We start from the raw sequence: 23,821 nt of genomic DNA on the forward strand, positions 1-23,821 counted from the left end.
CCTCGGATGAAGGAGGAATAAGGTGTCTTCTACACGAGGTATTCTGACACAAACAGATTAGACCATTCCAAAAGGATTCTAAACAACCAGTGCACATAGGACCCTAAACAACTTTACCAATTTTCTTTAAAAAATTAAATATAATATATATCAAACTCCAATTCTTGTCTTTAATAAGGCGATATAAAACAATTTCAGCAAGGTAAACCCATTATACCACACTTCTCAATTCTTCGTCCATCTTAATTCTCAGATCATCATATCTATTGCAACGCAACAAAACATGGTTCAAATCTTCACATTCACATCCACATTCGCATCTCTCCGAGTCCACATATCCCTTTCTCTTGAGAGAGACTCCCAGATTGTAATGATTAGATCTCAGTCTATTAATGAGAGTAACGAAGTATCTCTCTGCATTAACTTTGCTAAACCAAGGCTTGCGAGTCGACTCATCGTAGAATTTGCCAAAATAAAAGGCGCCCTTAAAAACAGAATCCCGTTTAATAGATACCTGGGTTGCAGACCAGGTCTCCTTCCTGGCAAGGGCCATCAAATCCCCAACTGGGATCTCAATATCACGATCAGGCTCCTCATGAGCTGCCTCCTTGGCTAGCTCATCGGCAACCTCATTACCGGCGATGCCAAGGATCCAGACCATGACTACTCTTTTACCGTATTCCATTTCCAACGCGTGAATATATATTGCCTAGCCTCTGTGGCATATCGATTCTTGTGGACATTAAGCAGGTTATTATTAATTGCCGAAAGGGCAGATTTACAGTCGGACATAATAACGATATGTCCATTGTTATGCCGCGTCGCCGGTTGGTGACGGCTTACGGCAAAACGTTTATTATTTTCGAGATCTCTTGACCTTACGAGTTGGGACTCGGTAGGCACAGGCGGGCAGACTAGGAAGCGGTCGGGTTCGCAGGTGGAACGGGGGTGTATTAGGCGTCGTTAAATGAACTTCACTTCGTTTTACTTTATATTGGAGCTTTATTTCAGCGCCCCTTTTACACTCACTAACTTACACTTGTAATTGCCTTTCACAATTACTATAACTCGCACGCGCTTTGTTATAATGTAGAACTTCGCGACACGACTTACGAGAACGGTCACGGGCAGAGTCTCCGGTGTATTACTCTCCGTCGCGGCTTCTTCGACGGTCCCTTATATTGTTTTGAGTTATGCCCTGTCGGCGCTTTTCTGCCGGGTTCGACGGTCCCCCGAATGAGGTCGGTCAGTGACCGAGCGCATTCGCAATCTCGCTGTACTCCGCGGTTCCGCGATTGTCGAAATGCGTTGTCGCACATTCTTATGCATATCGCAATAGTTCGATTGACGCGGAAGCTTGATGAACTTCCGCGTCCGCGTCAGCGTAAATTGAGGAGTCTTTCGAAAGACAATTTCCTCGAAGTCTTTCGAAAGACTATTCTATAATTTTATTATAAATAATTTAATAATTACCCGTTGTAATTTTAGATTACAACACCATCTCTAGAATCCCTTTGTCGGATCATAAGCTGAAGGGCGGCTTTGATGGCAAAAACCTTCGCTGTAAAAGAAGAACAGAGACTCGGCAGACTTATCTTGTACGCAATGTCCTGACCATCCAAGACCAAGCTGGCGCCCGTGGCACAGCAGGAAGGGTCATACGACCCATCAGTGAAGATAATCTCCGAAGAGCGATTCAGACCATACTTGTCCAGGATATCGTTCACCATCGAGGTATCCGAGTATTTATTGTTTGCCTTTTTAACCAAACCAATAGAAAAATCAGTAGTAGGTCTATACGTGTGTGCCTCATAAGATCTCAGGAATATCTCATGCTTTCTGCTAATGCCGACACTCCTCTTAATAGGGATAAAATTTTTCCAGACCCGAGATAACAGAGACATGCCATACATGGGCTGGCGGTATCGAACATAGACTTCACAATCATACATTTTCTGTATCCTATTGCATAAACCGGTAACATCATAAGCAGCAGATCTGTAGATAAAATTTCTGGCGAGCATCTCAGCACGATCTCTTAATAGTCTAACCTTTGCTTCGGCAATGATGACGTTGTTAGGAGTGCTATTTCTATAGCCCAGGGCAGTACGTATGCCCTTGTATTGCGCTCTCTCCAATTTGACTTGCGTAGCCGAGTCTCTAGGAAAGTATACGAAACTACCATATTCGGTGACCGACCTCACGAGACTCTTATACAGCATGAAGGCCGTATTGACCTCAAGGCCCTTAGAGACCCTACAAAGATATCTCAAGACAGAGTTGGCTCTGTCAACCTTACCCCTGACCTCTTGAACTTGATGCGAAAATTTAAGTCCGTTGTCAATCCAGATGCCGAGGCCAATGTCGCGCAACCTTCCCGCAATCATATTTACCGCTTGCTGCAGTAGCGTCTTATTGCGCTGTCTGTTAGGGCCACGTATGTAAAGAACAATATCATCGGCGAATTCACCAGCTTCCACACCCTCCGGTAAGTCGGAACAAAGGCCTCCCGTGTAAAGGGAGTACAGAGCAGGACTAAGGACAGCACCTTGCGGAAGACCCTTAAAGACGAGACGTTCTATGAATTCCTGAGAATTGACAATAGAACGGACCGTTCTCAGGTATAGCCATTTGCAAATGAATCTGACGATACCCGCAGGGCAATCAAGTGCTGCCAGTCTATCAATCATGATGCGAAAGTCGACGTTGTCATATGCAGATGAGACGTCAAGAAACGCTGCAAGCGTGTACTCACCTGTGCACAAAGAGGCACGGATGTCCGATGTGACTTAACCAAGTTGTCAATGCAAGATTTACCTCTACGGAAGCCGTTCTGGGAAGTACTGAATTTATCTTCATTTACTGCCCACCAGATTAGTCGTTCGTTGACCATGCGTTCACATAGCTTACCCACGCACGAGGACAGCGAAATCGGACGAACCCTCTCCTTACCCGGCTTATCAATAAAGATAACCTGGTACTGTAACCATTCCCTGGGCAGGGTATCTGAAGACCAAACTACATTAAACAACTCCAGCAAACAAGCACGACCAGACTCCGGCAATTCCTATCATCTTATATTCGACACCATCAAGGCCAGGGGCCGAATTTTTTCTTATCACATTGATCGCTCTGTCCAGTTCGGAACGCCGAAAACGGGCGTCCACGGATGACTCCACGAGACGACCACCCAGCGCGCAGGAAGGATCCACGCCGACGAAGGGAGGGGCAAGGCCATCGATAGACTTTCTAATCTCGGTTTCTCTGTCCTTGGTGTGCCAGCAGTTCCACTGTACGTTCTTTTTTGCATTTTTCATGATACGGATGGAATTCCATACATAGCTGAGGCTAGTAAAACGGTTGATGCTTGCACAAAAGGCCTCAAAGCTTTCCCTCTTCTTACGTTTTATAATTTTTCTGGTAAGCGCACATAATCGCTTATATTCTACCCAGGAATGTATAGATTTGTTGCGTTTGAAGTTAAGGAGAGCACGCTTTCTATCTTGTATGGCCCGGTCACACTCCTGGTCCCACCATTTATGAGTACATTTGCGTTTTGAGGCGGAGGGACCTCTGGCCCTCGACTCCGCAGCATTTCGTCTTCCAGAGGCACGATCCACAGCTCTTCTAAGAATGGAGATAAATGTATCATAGTAACCATCCAAATCCTCCCCAAACAAATCAATAGATGGGAGTAAGTCGGACTTGATATCGCGATCCACCGCTTCCCGGAATAGCGACCAATCTGTTCTTTTAGTAGAAATTCTATTAGTGAGTTTCCTATACAAAAGCGTGCAATTATCAAAAACAAAAGAAATAGGGTAGTGGTCGCTACCCCAGAGGTCATCAAGCTGCAAATATTTAATCCTATCCATAATACCCTCCGATCCAAAAAGGAGGTCAAGGTTATAGTCACGTTGACCACGTAGGCCCATTCTTGACTTAGTGTCAATGTTGACGCAGAAAAGGCCCAGATCCTGCATTGTGTCGAACAGTACCTCGCCACAGGGTTTAGTAGATACGCAGTTCCAGACCGTATTATGGGCGTTGAAATCCCCCAAAATAATCGTATCCTCGCAGCGGTCCACACATTCATGAATACGCTTTAAGTCACGTGACAAGACGGTGCCATGTGGGTGTCTATATACTGCGAAAATATTCAGGTTTTTGTCCAGATTCCTAGTTCTGATACCAACAGTATCATAACCAGCAGGGGCCACATCAGAACCACGAATAGACACAAATTCAATATGAGAGCGAACAGAGATCGAGACACCTCCGCTAACAAGGAAGTTGTTACTATGTACAGTATTGAAACCCGAAAAACCTACTCGGTAAATATCAGAACACTTGGTCTCAGTCAGGACCACGATATCAAAGTCAGAAATATGTTTCAGCAACTCACTTCGACAGCTCCTATATCCCCGGCAGTTCCATAGTAATAATTTGAATGTTACTGCGAAGAGAGAGGAGCCCTCTCACAAACTCTATCATCTGGCATATCTTAACCGAGATTAGACCCTCTGAATTCCCCTGCTTCAACATAATTTTCGCTTCGCGACTTACCCCTTTCCTGAGGGCAATTATACGTGATTGCCTTTATAAATAATTCTCGCGCCTCAGGAATTCTGTATATTAACTGGAGAATACCAGAAAGTGCCTCCTTGAGCGAACGCCAATCTTCACGGCGCTCAGGGTCCTCCTGGATAGGAAGAGATGCATCACCAATCCTCCCTGCGGAGACCGGCCACGACCCGGCCGCTCCGCCATGAGCCGCCGACAGCAGAATACCCCGTTTATCGTTACCGATCTCACCGGCTCGCAGATCGAACTACTTATAATAATCCTGAAGAGACCTGTCAGAAGCCCTACGTCGTTTCCTCGGGGTGTCAGTATAACGATGGCGATGGGCCGCCACTTCCCCCGGACGGTTCACAAAAGCGGCATCCGGCATGCGTTCACCCTCAGACACGCTACCGCGCGTCACCACCTCCGAAAAAGAAACGCCCCTGGCAGGGGGCAGACTCGGCCAAGCCCCAGAATTCGACAACACGTCACGGGAGGACATCGAAGGACGTTCACCACCCTCCACAATACGTCTGGCACTATAAAACGATAGATTTTTTGAGCCATAACAATGTTTATATTTTTATTTTTTTCAAATATAGGACAGTTTTTGAATGTGGACTTGTGTAGATCCACAATTTCGACACCTGACCGGCTTGTCACAGTTGCCGTGCGCCTTTTCACCACAGACGATGCACCCGAGTAGAAATTTATTCAGGCGTGCCTGTTGTCATGTACGGCCCTGATCAGATATAAATGAGGCATGCCTGACTACGACATGCCAAATCAGGTCCCGACTGGTGCCATATCAAGCATGCCTGGTTATATATAACCAGGCAAGCCTGATAAGGCAATAGTCAGGACCTTATTGAGTATCCCTTAATACACAAATTTTCAAAGGTCATATCAAAATTAATTAATAATTATAATTAATCTGATATTATTAATATAATATCTATAATAAAACATTGAAGGCCTTTTTTATTTGACTAATATTATTATTGTAGGAAGTACAATTCGTCTTCTTTCATCATATAATATTAATATAATATTATATCATATAGCCAATTCAAAATTTTATTACTCTTTTTAAATTAAATTTGTTTCTTAAGATGATTTTTGAAAAATTATATATTTGCGCTGGTTATGACATATGTAGACTATATATAACACTTACATTAAATTAAGAAGTAGTCTACCACGTCAAAAAGTGTCACTTTTACAGGAGATCTTCGTATGGCCGAAGCGATAACAATTGAAACACTGCCTAACTTGAGAAACAAATGCTCTAACTTTAAAGCCCCTTGCACAATGCCAGGCAACAGGCAATAGGAACAGGAAATAACCAAAAAATCGTTAATTACAACCTAAAAAATTCAAATGCTATGATTGGTTGGCAATAGGCAATAGGCACAGAATTTCCAACGTGACGGAAACTCTGTGTCTATTGCCTGTGTCACTGTTTATTCTGCATTTATACATGATTTCTTATTTCTATTCCCTGTTCCTATTGCCTGTTGCCTGGCATTGTGCAAGGGGCTTAAGGCCTACATTATTAGAAAACATTTTCAGGTCGTTAAAACACCGACACCTCTAAACGTGACAATAATATTATCCGTTTCAGTAAGGACGGATCTCCTCTCCACGCTATCCCATTTGCGTCGATACATGCGTTCAAGACAGATAATACCGGACTTATCCTGAATTACCGACCACAGGTCTACTATCGACGAGAGCCAGTCAGAGATAACACCTCTGCTGATCATTGATCGTTGCTCCATATGGGCGTTCAGTCTCTTTGGATCAGGAAGTTTTTCAATAGTCTCTAAGGCAAAATTAGCATCAATACAATCTTTGAATTCAGCCTCAGCAGTAAAGTGATTAAGCATAACCACCGACACAGGGCAAACCCGACATTCTGAAAGGATCATCCATATCTTGATTAAATTTCTACCTTTTCTGGAGGACGTTTGTTCGGGGAGGAGCCTCAGTGTAATTCTCGCCTTACTCCGGAAATTACCATCATATCTTGTCAACGTGGGGAGCGCGTGCTGCTGTGTACATTTTTTCAATACGAAACCGCATACCATAAACACTTCCTTGTCGGGCAGCGCGTGTGAAAGCACGTTGGTCACGAGCGCATCACGTGATCGTGAGTCAGGGTCTATGTCGTCGTTATTATTTTCTTGATGCGTAGAGCAGGCAACGTCGTCAATATTCTTATTATTACTAGCCAGGGTCGCTTGTTTCAAAAAATTGCTTACTTGGGCGTCATTATTATTATCTACATTAACTAAATCTACATCCATAGCGGTGTCCGAAGAAATATCACTGACGTGAGGAGGGATATTGCGTCTCCTGTTAATTTCCTCTTCTCTCTGCTTCTTAGAAGAGGAGGTCTTGCGACCCCTCACCGTACTCCACTCAGATTTACCCGTATAATCCACAGTCAAAAAATCCTTGACCGTTGAGTCAAACTCCTGTTCCGAGACACTGGTCTTCATCCTCTTATGAATCTGTCTTAGTGCCTCATCGTCCGATACCTATGGGTTACCGAGCGTAAACTGCAGGTCGGCCAAATTTGCCATAACCGCACGCTTAAACAAGCTATAAAAATAAGCTCCCCCACCGAAAGGGGAGCACTAAAAATTAATAATTACGGGGACAGCCCCAGTGCGAAGAAACAATATCGAATCCCCAAAACGGTAAACCTATGTGCACTGTAACAGGAAAGAGAGAGCTCAGGATACTAAGCGGGACCAGCGCGAGAAAACACGTCCGTCGCATATGGCGTCTCAGACCGAACTCACCGGCGAGACACTACCGTCTTAGGTTAACTGACTGTCTGTGACAGCGCGTTGAACGCACTGTCTGCACTGCATTGCACTCAACTGCACTACGATACTAACGCCGCCAGCCGCCAGCCGCCAGTGTCGAAAAAGTGAAAGTGACATTTCTGATTATATATATATGTCATAAGACGTCGGCGTTAGGAGAAGTATCTTAATATTAAAATTTTCACATTTGGATTTTGCGTCGCAATATCTCCGCTCGTAGGGCACGTAGCGGAATATTATAAGAGAAACCCCCCCCCCCCTAATTCGACCCCAAGCTATCGATCAAGCCTACGTTCACTCGTTATCGAGATCTCAACATCTCGAGCAACCCGTCGCGTCGCGTAAAAGAGTCACGGTCGGTCTCGCTCCGCGTATACTTGGCACGAGACACTACCGTGTCTCTTGATATTTCAAAAAAATATATTAAATCTTTAAATTGCGCCAATTATAAACAGAATATATGTATATCATGCTTTGAAAAATTGTTGTGTATTTTAAAAAATAAAACTCAAGTGGTATATATCTTTGTGTTCCCATTCAAGGATATCTTCCTATTCCAACCTATATAAGTGGTAGTAGCTTTAATTCTTCTTAATAAAATTATAGGGTAACTCCGGTATTTACGCCGCGCAAAATTTTGTGCTTTATTAAATTTAATCAAAATTTTAGTACTTCATTTTGGGTGACCTCCTTTTGGACACGTAATGATTCGACACCGCTTGATTAGACACGCACTATTGGACACGTAACTATTTAACACCGCACGATTCGACACCGCACGATTAGACACCGCACGATTGGACACCGCATGATTCGATACCGCACAATTCGACGCGAACATTGCACGATTCGACACTGCACGATTCGGCACCGCACAATTCGACACGAACATTGCACGATTCGACACCGCACAATTCGACACCGCACTTTTCGACACGCACGATTTGACACCGCACGATTCGACACCGCACTTTTCGACACGCACGATTCGACACAGCACGATTCGTCACCGCACGATTTGACACCGCACGATTCGACACGCACAATTCGACACCGCACGATTCGACACGCTCGATTCGACACCGCACGATTCGACACCGCACAATTCGACACCGCACGATTAGAAGCAAGAGCTAATATAAAAAATTAGAGAGTAACAGAACTCGCAAAGAAAGATAATAAATGAAAAACTATTACGTTTTTTTTAATTGTGTTTATTTTTAATTTTATATATCATCATATACATAGTGTCTCACGCGAGTTCCACGCTGCCTACCGGCGGAGGTGGATGCGGGAGGGGGGCCGAAGGCCTCCCTTGCACCCCCGCATGTGTGTGTGTGTATGCATATAACATCCACAATTTAATATAGTCAGGATAAACTAATAAAATAATCTATTAATTTATCCTGACTATCCTGACTATATTAAATTGTAGATGTTATGCATACACACACACACACACACACACGGGGGGGTGCGAGGGGGGGCCTTTGGCACCTCCTCCCCCGCACCCACCCCGCCGGTAGACAGCGTGGAACTCGCTTTACAACTTAAAGTACATGCTAAGTTGTAAAGCGAAATTATAAAGTACATGCATGGGGAGGAGGGTGCAGGGGAGCAAAATCCCCCCGCCCACGCATGTACTTAAACGAGCTTGTAAAGCGCGTCATAAACCCATGTGGCACCTCGTTTCGCGTGGAAAGTGTATGCGTGAACTATTTTGACATATAGAAAAAAATTTATATATATATGCAACGTAATTGGAGAAGTTGTTAGACCGATTCTATCAATTCTAACAATATAAATTATTTACTGAAAAAGAAAATTAAAAACAGAAAAGGAAATAAAATATTTATAATTGTATCTTCTTTTTTCCTATTAGTTTTGATAATTTGTACAAAATTAACAATAATAGAAAATAGAAATACCGAAGATTACGTAGAAGTTTGAAAACAAATAACAAATACTGTCCTTTCATTATCACGCATGTGTCAAAAAGATTTGATTATTTTTTATTCGTGCGCGTATATTTTGAAAAAGGCTTTCTCCAACTTAACAGATTACTACTTACGCGATGCTATTAATCTACAAAAATTAAATTGTGTTGCCTAGGGATTTTTGTTAGTACCAACGTTATCCCCTCTACTTTTTCGGGAAACTGTCGTGTAACCGATTTTAACATTTAAAAACTCGATAATTATTGCGAATGCCGTAAAATGGTAGGCGATTTTTATGTTAATCTCGACTCCTTCTACCTTTTGACAAGCGTTGGGTAGTGCTTTGAGACACTACGTATATGATGACACTATGTATATGATGATATATAAAATTAAAAATAAACGCAATTAAAAAGAACGTAATAATTTTTCATTTATTATCTTTCTTTGCGAGTTCTGTTACTCTCTAATTTTTTATATCAGCTCTCGCTTCTAATCGTGCGGTGTCGAATCGTGCGGTGTCGAATCGAGCGTGTCGAATCGTGCGGTGTCGAATTGTGCGTGTCGAATCGTGCGGTGTCGAATCGTGCGGTGTCGAATCGTGCTGTGTCGAATCGTGCGTATCAAAAGGTGCGGTGTCGAATCGTGCAATGTTCGTGTCGAATCGTGCGGTGCCGAATCGTGCGGTGTCGAATCGTGCAATGTTCGCGTCGAATTGTGCGGTGTCGAATCATGCGGTGTCCAATCGTGCAGTATTGAATCATGCGGTGTCGAATCGTGCGGTGTTCAATAGTTACGTGTCCAAAAGTGCGTGTCTAATCAAGCGGTGTCGAATCGTTACGTGTCCAAACGGGATACGCTCAATGATACTTACAGCGCTGAAAGCGTCAAAACGAACGCGAACGCAGCCACAGAACTCCGTTTTTCTGGAGCTAAAGAGCCAGTTAGATAAAAGAGAAGGGGAATATCACGTGGTATCAGGCAGCTATTTTGTCGACGAGTAGTAGCTATATATATTACTCGGTTGCGCTTCTCTCTTTATATAGGACTCTATTCCACGTCAATGAGTCCTGGTATACATGATGCGACCCGAGTTGGTTTGAGTCGCAAATCGAAAACGCCATTAGTCGATAGTCGATCATCTGTGTGAATATTTGTGGCGATATACAATAAACGAGCTTGTAAAGCGCGCCACGAACCCATGTGGCACCTCGTTTCGCGTGTGGAAAGTGTATGCATGAACTATATTTCGACATATAATTAGTTATATTTATGCTTTCCCCAATACTCAAAATAGCTGCTATATTTTCCAAACTTTTTTTGTTAATAACTTTTTAACGAATAACGAGCGACGGCTAAAACCTTTTGAAGGTCACTCGGGGTCATGACCTTGACAACATATATCAAGGTCATTGAAATCGGTGAGGTTGTAACCGAACGATACGTAATCGGGCTACGGGGTACGCGATTTTGTCCTCTAAGTCATCGGTCGCCACTCGGTTTAACCTTAAACTACCGAGAAGGTAGGTATTCGTAATGCAAACGACACTAAAGTTGAACAATTTGTTTAAACAATTTTATTTTTTCATCCCGCCACGGGTGCCTCGTCAGCATCGCCTGTGCTCAAGATACCGCTAGGTATGACCTTGATCGGCCAGCCAGGGATACCGGTTGTCGCGACAACCGCTTGATCAGGTATATATATACGTCTATCTCCTTAACCCTTTCACTTTTTAGATTCCCGTCACGGGTGCCTCCTCTGTGTTGCTCTGCGAGCCCGTATCAGACTACCGACTGCGAAGGCCGACCCGACTGCCGATCGCGACTGCCGACTCTAATCGGTCAATCACATTTTCTCAATCTGTCACCGATAGTCGCTGATGCTGACTGATCGTATTAAGAGAATTTTAAGGCATCAATGTTACCGAAAAGAAAGTATTCCTTTCAAAATATGCAAAATTTAAAAAAACGAAAGAAACTTATTGTTCTTCTATGTTTCGTGGTTATAATAGAAGAAATCATCCAATATAAAAAGCAAAAGTTATGGGTAAAACCATGGATAGCACGGAGGCAAGAACAAGGAATACATCACAACCTTTTAGAGTTAAATCTTGAAGATCCAAACAAATTTCGCAGGTATTTTAAAATTAAAAAATTAAACATTTTAGGTATTATAACTTATAAGAGTAGACGTGATATAAAATTCTTGTTTTCATTTTGAACAGATGTTTGAGAATGGACACTGCCACCTTTGAGGAGCTTCTTCATAAAGTTGCACCTTTAATTATGAAACAAAATACTCATCTGAGAAAAAGTATCCCACCAGCAGAGAGATTATCTCTTACTCTGAGACATCTTGCCACAGGTATTTATTCTCACCAAATGAAATATATTACTTCTCTTAATGTGAATGGTTATACTGATGAGACTATGGATTGTGGAGTGGAGAGAAGAGAAACTCGTAATTGTACATACAATATACTTCGCGTTCCTTTATTGAAAACTAATATCGTGGATACGTTACAAAAACGACTTCTGTCGGTTACCGTCGTGCAGCGACTCGAAGTAACATGTGCGATCGCGAGACTCGCTACCTCTCCTCTGCCGCGCTCGGCAATATTCGGATACGCTCGTGCGCCTACGCGCTAAACGCGACGACCTGCCTCAATACTTCCGCCGTCGAAGCGTTTTGCATACAAACCGAGACTAGTGTACAGCTTACTAAACCTATCCCTTGGAAGTGCCTTTGTAAATATATCAGCTAATTGCACTTCAGTGGGTACGAACTTTACTTCTATTTCGCGATTTTCGACTTGTTCCCGAATATAATGATATTTGATATCAATATGTTTGGTTCTCTTGTGGAACTCCGGGTTCCTAATAAGTCGTATCGCGCTCTGGTTATCGATACACAAAATTGTCGGTTTATCTTGCTTAAATCCGACGCCTGAGAGCAGCTTCCGAAGCCACACTGCCTCTTTTGCCGCGGTAGCCGCTGCTACATATTCCGCCTCGGTCGTGCTAAGTGACACCAATTTCTGTCGCTGAGACGACCATGTTACTATCCCGCCTGCTATGAGAAACGCGTATCCGGTCGTGGATCTGCGCGTTTCAACGTCGCTCGCAAAATCTGCGTCCGAGTACCCGACTAGATTGATTCCTGACTCGTCCGCGCGAAACTCAATACCAATATCTACGGTCTTGACTAAGTACGACAAGATTCGTTTGACCGCCTGCCAATGACTCTCGTCGTGATTGTTTAAATATTTGCTTACTATGTTCACCGAATACGCTATATCGGGACGCGTTACAACTGTGAGAAACAATAACGAACCGACAGCTTCCCGATACGGAACTGACCACTGCCTCTTTTCGTCTTTCTCTACCGGATACAAAATAGTATGGGGATCTGCCGGTACAGATACCCCTTTCGCCTGGCTCATTCCGAACCGCTCCAGAATCTTTGTCGCGTACGCTGTTTGATGTATAAACATCGATCTCGATTCTCTATCGCGACAGATCTGCATCCCGACGAACGTGCTACAATCTCCGAGAGTGATTTCGAACGTTTCGCTTAACAACTCGATTATCTTTTCGATCACTTTTCTCGACTTTGCGACTACAATTCCGTCGTCCACAAACAGCGCAATAATCACTATCTGATTCTCGTACATCCCGACGAAAATACATTTATCCGCGTCTATTTCCGTTAGATTGAACCGTTTTAACACCTCTTTAACCTTAAGGTTCCAGCATCGCGGCGCTTGCTTCAACCCGTAAAGCGATTTTATTAACCGGCACACGACACTTTTCCGGTTCTCTTCTTTCTCGTCCGTTCGAAGTCCACTGGGAATCTCCATCCGGATGTCCTCTTCCAGAATACCGTGCAGAAAAGCAGTTTGAACATCAAACTGTGCCGTCTCAAGGTCCTCTTGTGTAATAATTGCGAGCAATACTCGAAGCGAGTCGTACCTCACAACTGGCGAGAACGTCTCCGAGTAATCTATCCCTTCTCGCTGCTTGAAGCCTCGAGCACACAGGCGAGCTTTATATCTTAGCACGCTTCCAGCATCTGTGTCTCGTAGAACCTTGAAGACCCATCGTGAGTCGATCGTCTTGCCGCCAGGAGTCCTCGGAACAATCTCCCACGTCTTATTCTTCTCGTGTGCCTGGAGTTCTTCTTCGATTGCTTCCGCCCATTGAATTGCTTCCGGACTCGACATCGCTTCTTTGTATGTCGTTGGAGTGCTGTGTTCAATACACAACGCATATCTCGATGGCGTTTGAATCGTGTTTCGATCTCGCAGCATTCTCGGCGAGACCGCTTTTTGCTCCGCTTGACTTCGGCCGGCCTTCTTAGCGTCTCCTCCTCGATCTCTTTCCGCTCTCGTATTCTCGGCAGCCACTTCGTCAACTTCATCTTCAACGATGGCTCCGTCAAGAACTTCCTCGTCTGGATCCTTGGCTTCTTCTTCTTCTTCGCTTTCGTCGCTTCCTGGTAACTTAAACTCGGCTTCAGACCCGGAAACTCTCGATGCCTCCTTGTTTCCTTCTTCATCGAAAACAACATGTCTTGATACAGAGACTACCTTCCTCACTGGATCGTATAGTCTGTAATTCGATGACTCGCTGTCATAGCCGACCATAACCAGCTTCTGCGCACGTGCGTCGAACTTAGTCGTTTTCCCTTTTGGTACGTATGCGAACGCATTCGACCCGAAAACTCGTGCATGCCGAAGATCCGGCTTCTTGCCCGTCCATTGCTCGAACGGTGTTCGGCTTCCGCCGTTTCTTGATTCTCCCGTCCGATTCAACATATACACCGCTGTAGCTGTCGCTTCTGCCCACAACTGTGTCGGGAGCTCCTTTGCCTGCAACATCGTCCTCGCTGCTTCAACAATCGTCCGATTGTCTCTCTCGGCTCTCCCGTTTTGTTCGGGCGTATACGGCGCTGTCGTCTCCAGTGTGATTCCTCGAGTCTTTAGATACTTGGCCATTTTCTCGTTTCGGTACTCTCTCCCGTTATCCGTACGCAGGGTTCGCATCGCGCGACCGAATTTATTTGCAATCAGTCGCTCGAACTCCTGAAAACATTCATACACGTCAGATTTGTGACGAATGAAATAGACGTACCGGAATCCAGTTGCCTCGTCCTTGAACAACACGTAGAATCGTGCGCCTCCTAGTGACTCCACCGGTATTGGCCCGCAAACATCGCTGTGGATTACCGCTCCTGGCACTCTAGATTTCTCTCTTGATTCTTTCCTGAACGGCAGTTTGTGAAGCTTACCCATCTGGCACGCTTCGCAGAAGAATTCAGCTGCATTCTTCACGTTGACTCCGTCCACGAGCCTGCGATTCACCAGCTCAACCAGAGCTCTCTTGTGAATATGTCCAAGCCTCTCGTGCCACAGTTTGAGATCCCTCGCCGTCACGTTCACTTCGAGCTCAGCCCTCGGTCTTCTGAACAGCATCCGATACAAGCCATTTTCTTGTTTGATTCCAGTGGCAACTGTAGCGGCTCCTCGCAACACGTCCACCCCATCATCCTTAAAAACGACTTGAAAGCCCTTACTTGTGCATGTTCCAACCGAGAACAGATTTCGAGTAACTCGCGGTACATAGAGAACATTCTCGATAATTCCGCTCTGCCATTCGCCGCATACGAGCTTATCTATTCGTACATTACCGACGCCGGCTACCTCGCAGATGCCATCGTCTCCGAGCATGACAGACTCCCCAGTTACCGGCCGCAGATCCTCGATCCAGTCACGCCTCGATGTCACATGTTCCGACGCACCACTGTCGGTAATCCAGACATCTCTCTTATCGGCTTCTCGTAACTGCCTCAACTGCTCGACCGACGGTTGTTGCTGTCGTCTACTGCTCGCCGCACCTGTTCCTCTGTGTTTTCGTCTCGCGTCTAATACAAACGCACAACTGTTCGACTGACCTTTACTTTTGTCCTCGTTCTTCTGTTTATCACATTGACTCGCGTAATGCCCTCGTTCCTGACACCGGTAGCACTCTATGTTTTTCTTCGGCTTCCTTCTCCTTTTGTCCTTGTCGTTACCCTTGGCATTCGCTTTCTTCGTGACCGCTAGCGCGCTCGTCGAATCCTCTTCTTTGTCGAAATTCGAATCTTCGCGTATCAACCGCTCCAACAGATTCGCAATCGTTTGACGCTGTGGATCGACACTGTCCCACGCTGTCTTGAAGACATTAAATTTTGTCGTCAAGCTCGACAAAATCTTTGCGATTACTGCTGCCTCCGATATCGGCTCGCCTAGATCCCGCAACTGTCTTGCCATGTTCTGTATGGCACTTACGTGCTGGATCACTGAGTCCGACGTCTGCATTTTATACGCGTAAAAACGCTGCGTTAATGCACCCACATTTGAGGCCGATTTTTGCTCGTGCAGGGTCATCAGCTTCTTCCACATCTCGAACGCTGTGGTACAGACAAGCACACTATTCACTTGATCATCTTCCATCGCTGACGCAATAATCGCCGTAGCCTTGGCGTTATCCTTCACCCACGTTTTCATCGCTGTCGCATTCGCGTTATCAGATCGTTGTCTCGTTCCGTCGACTACGTCGAAAATCTGATTCGCCATTAGTATGGCGGTGATCTGGAATTTCCACGCCTGATAATTCTTGCCGTCGAACCGCTTCACGGATCGCACTAGATTATCGTCCGGCATTTCCGATCTTTTTGCGTACACTCCCGGAACTCAAAATATTCGCTCGACGTCCTCGCCACTCGATATTGTCTCTGACCTCTCTCCACGAACTCTTTCGATTTCGTGATCACTTGGAAAAACACGACTTCGCCACGTGCCTTGCTCGCACGCCGTACGGTCGACTTGCCACGCTTTTCACGAACGCGAATTCTCTCTCACTCGTGACCTGGGCCCATAACCTGATGAGGCTATGGATTGTGGAGTGGAGAGAAGAGAAACTCGTAATTGTACATACAATATACTTCGCGTTCCTTTATTGAAAACTAATATTGTGGATACGTTACAAAAACGACTTCTGTCGGTTACCGTCGTGCAGCGACTCGAAGTAACATGCGCGATCGCGAGACTCGCTACCTCTCCTCTGCCGCGCTCGGCAATATTCGGATACGCTCGTGCGCCTACGCGCTAAACGCAACGACCTGCCTCAATATATACAAGGAATGTTACATAGAAATGCTGAAAGCTTTGTAAGTTCGTGCTTTAATTTTTTTTAGGTTTTTTAGGTGAAACTCAAGAAAGTTTATCTTTGTCTTTTCGATTGGGACAAAGTACTATATCTGGAATTATTCGTGAGGTTAGTGCAGCATTACTGACTGTATTGAAGGATGATTTTTTGTGTTTTCCAACTTCTGAAGAAGAATGGCGGATTGTTGCAAATGAATTTGGAGAGAAATGGAATTTTTATAACTGTGTGGGGGCAATGGACAGGAAGCACGTGAAAATTGATCCTCCATTGAAATCTGGCTCTTTGTACTATAACTACAAGGGTGATTTCAGCATTGTTCTTCTCGCGCGCGGTTGTTGATGCAAATCTAAGATTTATTTATATAGACGTTGGAACAAATGGACGCATAAGCGATTCTGGAGTGTGGAACAAAAGCACCCTGAAAACCAAATTGGATGATAATACAATTAGATTTCCAAAAGCATCTCCACTCCCTGGTTTAGATATCTCTTTTCCATTTGTATTAGTTGGTGATGAGGGATTTCCTTTAACAACAAAGTTGTTGATTCCATACCCTGGAGTTCAATGCAGTAATCGGAAGGACAGAAGAATCTTCAATTACAGGTACAAATTTCAAAAATTTTTTCACATATTAAGTTTTCTGAAAAAAGAATAAATATACTGATGTTTTTATTTACAGATTATCTCGTGCGCGTAGATGTTCCGAGAATGCTTTTGGCGTATTGGGTGCACGATTCCAAATATTTCGGTCTCCTATGCGATATGACCCTGATATTGCAAATCTCATTGTTCAATGTTGCTGCTGCTTACATAATTTTTTAAGATCAAAAGTCCTAGGAAGACATTTATATACTCCTGAAGGCATGTTAGACACTGAAGATGTACATAGTGGAGAAGTACAACTTGGAGAATGGAGAGAAAAACCTATAGGCGGTATTGTGAATTTTGTTAATCAAGGAGGAAATCGACATACTAATGCAGCTATTAATTTGCGAAACGAATGGTGTGCCTATTTTAATGTTATTGGTGCAGTACCATGGCAAGACCGGATGATAAAATAAACTTGATTACTTTATCAACTTAACTAACTATAATTATCAATATAATATTAATAAAATACTATTATGTATGATGTATAGAAATAAATAAACAGTTTTATATATATATAAATTATGTTTATTTTATACAAATTGACACAGAAAAAATCACAGATTAGTCCAGGAGCTAGCGGAATTTTAGGTGACTGATTTTCTTACGCCTGAAATTTTTTCCACGAGTTATTATGGTCATGTCTGCCAAATGTAGACAGGTGGCAGAGTCTGTCCGCGGGACATAGAGCGAACAGAATTTTTGTAACTTGTATTAATTTCCAAAGACATTGACTGATTTCATTACAGCTGATTTTTTTACAGTTGATTATTTAAACCATTTCAACAAGAAAAAATGAGTTGTCCGACAAAAAAGTTGGGACATGACCCGTGTCTGCCATTTGGAATTGGTAATTTTTTCTTTGACTCTTAACTGATTTTCTTACAGCTGAATTTTATTTTACAGTTTAATAATATATTAAGGATGAAGTATATAACCTTGTCCGACAATTTTAGTGGGACAGAACCGCTCTCTGACGTCTTTGTTATGTTAATTAATCATCAATTAATGACTGAAGTATTTATGTCGGACAAAGGGGTCAAATTGTTCGAAATCTTATATATTTTCGATTTTCACACGTGTCTGACGAAAATATCGGGACATATTTGCTCTCTGACAAAAATAATGTTGTGATTATTATTATTGGACATGTGATATTATTTACTGGAGTATTTCTGTCGGACAAAGTTGTCAAATTCTTTGAAATTTTATATACTTTCGATTTTCACACGTGTCTGATGAAAATATTGGGACATGTTAGCTCTCTAGCAATGATAATGCTCTGACTATTATTATTGGACTTTTCAGCGGCATTTTGACAAATTTGCTATAAAATTTTTTCCACGCAAATTATGAATATTTATTTTACATACATACATATATGTGCACACACACAAAAATGCGTAATTGCGTAATTGCGTAATTTTCGCCGAGGGTATGAAAATGTCATAATTATATATATAATTTCAAAAATAATAATACTAATTAAAAATAATTTTTATTTACTTATTTATTTATACATATATATATATATATATATATATATATATATATATATATATAATATATATAAAATTCCATAATTCGAATTAAAATTCGATAATTTATCCCTCTCTGCACAATTTTATAGTTAAAATGTTTTGTTAGAACTTAAAATTTTCGTTAAAGGGTTATTTTTTGATGCCGTATGGCCTTTATTGAGCAAACAAAATGGCGGACCTATGACGATAGACCCTTTAACGAAAATGTTAAACCCTTACAAAACATTATATCTCTAAAATTGAAGTGTGTAGAGGGGGTGGTCTTTTTGACGGAGAATGCCCCATATATATAGTATAAAAATTATGCTATATATATATAAAAATTGTATTTATTCATAGGTACCTTATATAAATTATACGTAAAGCTCTTAATTTAAAATTATTTGTCGAAACAACTGAGAAACTGTATTCTGTTAAGCCGCGTATAAGATTTTTCTGCTTTTATATCGTGTTGTCCCACCCAAAATGTCGGACGAATATATCAATGTCTTTCTGTTGGCATTTTAAAAGTACACCATAAAAATTAGCTGTAAGAAAATTAGTCAAACATTAATGATTAATTAATATAACAAAGACGTCAAAGAGCGGTTCTGTCCCACTAAAATTGTCGGACAAGGTTATATACTTCATCCTTAATATATTATTAAACTGTAAAATAAAATTCAGCTGTAAGAAAATCAGTCAAGAGTCAAAGAAAAAATTACCAATTCCAAATGGCAGACACGGGTCATGTCCCAACTTTTTTGTCGGACAACTCATTTTTTTTGTTGAAATGGTTTAAATAATCAACTGTAAAAAAATCAGCTGTAATGAAATCAGTCAATGTCTTTGGAAATTAATACAAGTTACAAAAATTCTGTTCGCTCTATGTCCCGCGGACAGACTCTGCCACCTGTCTACATTTGGCAGACATGACCATAATAACTCGTGGAAAAAATTTCAGGCGTAAGAAAATCAGTCACCTAAAATTCCGCTAGCTCCTGGACTAGATGAGATTGCAATTACAAAACAAACAACTATTATAGCTACAAGATATAGAAACATAAACTGATTTTTCTAGTAAAAATGTAGTTTTCCATATCTATTCAAATAAAATTGTTGGGAAAAGAAGTACAAAAATGAAACAAAACACTGAATATTGTCCAATTTTTAGAGAGAATTTACACCTTGGCAGAATAGCAGAAAGCAGAAAAGCAGAAATCAATCAGCTGGAAAACTGTCGCTAGTACCTAGTCTACTTACTATCAGCGCGAGTTCTGATTGGCTTCTGCTTTTCTGCCAAGGTGTGAGTTCTCTATTAAACAACACGAATTATTTATATAGAAACGAATTATTTATATTAAATGAAACACTTTGTGTAAACATATATTTTTATATCACTAAGTTTGGCTTTGAATTGGGAGCCGCGTTCTATTTTATTTATAATTCCATATTTAGGAAAGCCAAACAACCCAGAAGCCAAACCTTGTGCTAGGAAAGCGTCATACCACATATACTTTTAACTTCTTTTACTATAGTACATAAGTTATAATATAATACGTAAGTTTCAATACTGCACGTATTTATCTTTATAAAAAATAAATTTCTAATTATCTTTTAAAAAATAATTAATATCTTTTTGAAAGATTCTGACAGCCTCGTGACTAGTAAATAAGTAAAATATATAATATTAAATAAAATAAAAATAAGGCTAGTCAAATAAAAACAAAGCAAGAAAAAATGTCAAATTGTAATAAAATTTAGAGATATTAGGGAATATTAGTAAAAAGTTTCATTATTTCTAATTCAATTTTTTGCCATTGCTCTGCACCCAGAGCTCTTAAACGAGTGATAACGATAGCGATTGTAAGCGAGCGAATGAGACGATGAGACGGAGCGTTATAGGGAGTAATGGCGACAGCCAATGAGCGAGCGAAGGAGTGAGCCGAGATGGCACTAGAGCGTGAGCGTTGGTAAGCGTGTGTGTGTGTAAGAGAGTCAGTGAGTTAGAGAGAGTCAGAGAGTTAGGAAGGTAGAAGGTGCGTGAAAGACGAGAGAGTAACGCGAGATTAACGAGCGAGCGCGAACTAAGAGCGTAGGGCAGAGGCCCGAAACGAGTGTATTTCCAATAAGTGTATTCAGCGTGATTTAATTAAAGACGAAAATGGAAAACCGACCCCTCGTGTGATTATTAATCTCCGAATCGAGAACTCCTACGAGCCACCGACGAACCATCCACGACATAGTTTCGAGACCGAGTTGAAATACCGCGAGTCAATAGTACTAGACAGTTAACACGAGCCGCAACATAAGCTCCAAAATGGTCATGTGTATCCATTTTGGACAGTGGAATCTTTTGATAATTGTTTCATAGCAGAAACTGCTTCTTCCATAACATTTGATGTATTACCGCTACTTTTTTTTCCTCTTTTCACGAATAAATCGCCATCCTCAATACTAGAATTAGAACGCTTTGTGCTAGTACTTGCTGGATTAGCACTGGCACATCTAGGTGCAGAAGTAGACTTTGAAGATACTGATAGAGGCCTTGGTAATGGCGATGGAGATTTTGAAAGCACCTGTGAACTTGGATACTGCTGTTGACAAAGAACAGTGGTTGTATTCTTATTTTTATCACCACTATCAACCAGCTCAGTATATTCTTCAGATGGTTGGATGTCCTTTGGAATCAATAACCATTGCTATAACAATAACAAATTATTTGTAGAATTTATTCTTGTTAAGGCAGGTCGTCGCATTTGACGCGTATGCGTATTCCGAGATGGCGCGATGTGTGTCGAACGCGGCACTTCGGGTGAGCGGGCACCGAGAGCCTCTGAGCCGCGAGCGCGACCATATTGTAAAGTCAGTCGCAAGCGAACTACCGTATAGATAACACGCTAATTTTGAATAAAAGCATTTATTTGATACGACGAGTTACGAGTTACTCTATTCCTGAAAAGGAAATTCCTGCTTCTTTCTTTCCACGGTGCCTCAACAGGTTATGGGCCCAGGCATCGCAGCCGGTGCAAAGTAGTGTTGGAAAGGAGAGACGTGGAGAGACTGAGTCGCGAAAATAGAAGCGTGTGGAACAGGTGGTCGAGGCGGCCATTTTACGGTGTGCGAGCAAGGCACGCGGTACGCAGCACGCGGTACGAATTTCGGTGTGCGAGCAAGGCACGCAGTACGAATTTCGGTGTGCGAGCAAGGCACGCGGTACGAAGCGAGTTTGTAAGAACATTCGAGAACGTCGCGGACATCGTGTGAAGCGAGTTTGTGAGAACATTCGAGAACGTCGCGGACATCGTGTGAAGCGAGTTCGTGAGAACATTCGAGAACGTAGCGGACATCGTGTGAAGCGAGTTCGTGAGAACATTCGAGAGCATCGTGGACATTTTCGCGTCGCGTCGTGTGTCGGCGGGGTTCCAGTTGTCGCGTGGACAGAGTGATCGGAATCAAGAATGCCGGACGACGGGCTAGTGCGGTCAGTAAAAAGGTTCGACGGGAAGAACTATCAATCATGGAAGTTCCAGATCACAGCGGTGCTAATGGCGAGTGAAATATTCGATGTGGTCGATGGCACGAGACGAAGGCCGCCGAACGCGGAAGGGCCGAACGCTGGGCTTATGAAATCGTGGATCAAAGACAATGCAAAAGCCACAGCAATCATCTCGTCGGCGATGGAGGACGATCAAGTGATGAGTGTTTTAGTGTGCGGGTCCGCGAAAGAAATGTGGGACAAATTAGTTACGATACATGAACAGAAATCTGCGGCGAACGTCGGTACGCTAACGCAGCGGTTCTACTCGTATAAGATGAGTCCGTCCGATTCGGTCATACAACATGTGAGCACGGTGCAGAACATGGCGCGTCAGTTAAAAGATCTCGGCGAGACAATTTCAGACGCGGCAGTGATCGCGAAGATTCTCTCGAGTTGGACGACGAGATTCAGTGTGTTCAAGACGGCGTGGGACAGTGTGGACCCGACACGGCAAACGATTGAAAACCTGCTAGAGCGGCTCATTCGCGAGGATCAAAATCTTGGCGAGGATGGAAATTCGGCGAGCGCGTTAGCAGTGACGAAGCAAGGTGCTTTGAAGGACGGCGCGAAGTCAAAGGACAAAAACAGGAAGAAAAGAAAGTCGAAGAAAAACATTGAGTGCTACCGATGCCAAGAAAAAGGGCATTACGCCAGCCAGTGTGACAAGAGGAAGAACCAGAACGACAACAACAACAACACGAAAGGTCAGTCCGGCAGCAGCTACGCGTTTGTGGTTGATTCGCACGAGAGAGACGGAGAAGTGCGACAGCTACTACCGTCGGTCGGGCAGATTCAGCAGCTAAGTGAAGCGGATAAACGAGAGGTGTGGATCACCGACAGCGGGGCGTCGGAACACATAACGTCGCGTCGCGACTGGTTCGAAGAGCTGCGACCGGTAACTGGGGAGACAGTTCTGCTGGGAGACGATGGTGAATGCGAGGTAACAGGCATCGGTAAAATTCGCATTGAGAAGTATGCCAATGGCGAATGGAACAGCGGGGAGTGATCGAGAACGTGCTGCTTGTTCCACGTGTTACTCGAAACTTGTTTTCAGTAGGAGTATGCACGAAGAAAGGATTTCGAGTCGGCTTCGAAAACGGAGTCGTCGAAGTGTCACAAGGAGGCGTGATCGAGCGACCGGAGCGAGGCAGGAGAACGGGCTGTACCGTATGTTCTTCCGAAGACCGAAACCGAAACGAGAGGTCAACGTGACGTCGCTGGATTTTAAAATCTGGCACGAGAGGCTGGGCCACATTCATAAGCGGGCGCTCACCGAGCTGGTGAGTCAAGGGCTGGCAGATGGAGTAAACGTGAAAAATTCGGGCGAATTTTTCTGCGAGGCGTGCCAGTTCGGCAAGCTTCACAAGTTGCCGTTCAGGAGCAACAGCGGCAAAGCATCAAGGAATCCAGGGGAATACTTCCATAGTGATGTGTGTGGACCGGTACCAACGGAGTCGACAGGCGGTGCACGATATTACGTGCTCTTCAAGGACGACGCCACTGCATTTCGATGCGTGTACTTCTTGCGTCACAAATCAGACGTGTACGAGCGATTTGTCAAGT

General features: G+C 43.2%; 1 protein-coding gene across 1 annotated transcript; it reads right to left on the bottom strand.

The window, feature by feature from the left end:
• Positions 1 to 1,484: 1,484 nt before the first annotated feature.
• On the bottom strand, positions 1,485 to 2,690 carry LOC139815430 (uncharacterized). Its single transcript, XM_071782358.1, has one exon. It carries the CDS (start codon positions 2,688 to 2,690, stop codon positions 1,485 to 1,487), a length of 1,206 nt encoding a protein of 401 aa, XP_071638459.1.
• Positions 2,691 to 23,821: the final 21,131 nt, after the last annotated feature.

The sequence above is a fragment of the Temnothorax longispinosus genome, chromosome 6 (assembly GCF_030848805.1).
Source record: "Temnothorax longispinosus isolate EJ_2023e chromosome 6, Tlon_JGU_v1, whole genome shotgun sequence".
Taxonomy (NCBI): domain Eukaryota; kingdom Metazoa; phylum Arthropoda; class Insecta; order Hymenoptera; family Formicidae; genus Temnothorax; species Temnothorax longispinosus.

What these genes read in the sequence shown, in the direction of transcription:
- LOC139815430 (XM_071782358.1), bottom strand. Translation starts at nt 2,690, where the DNA reads ATGATTGATAGACTGGCAGCACTTGATTGCCCTGCGGGTATCGTCAGA.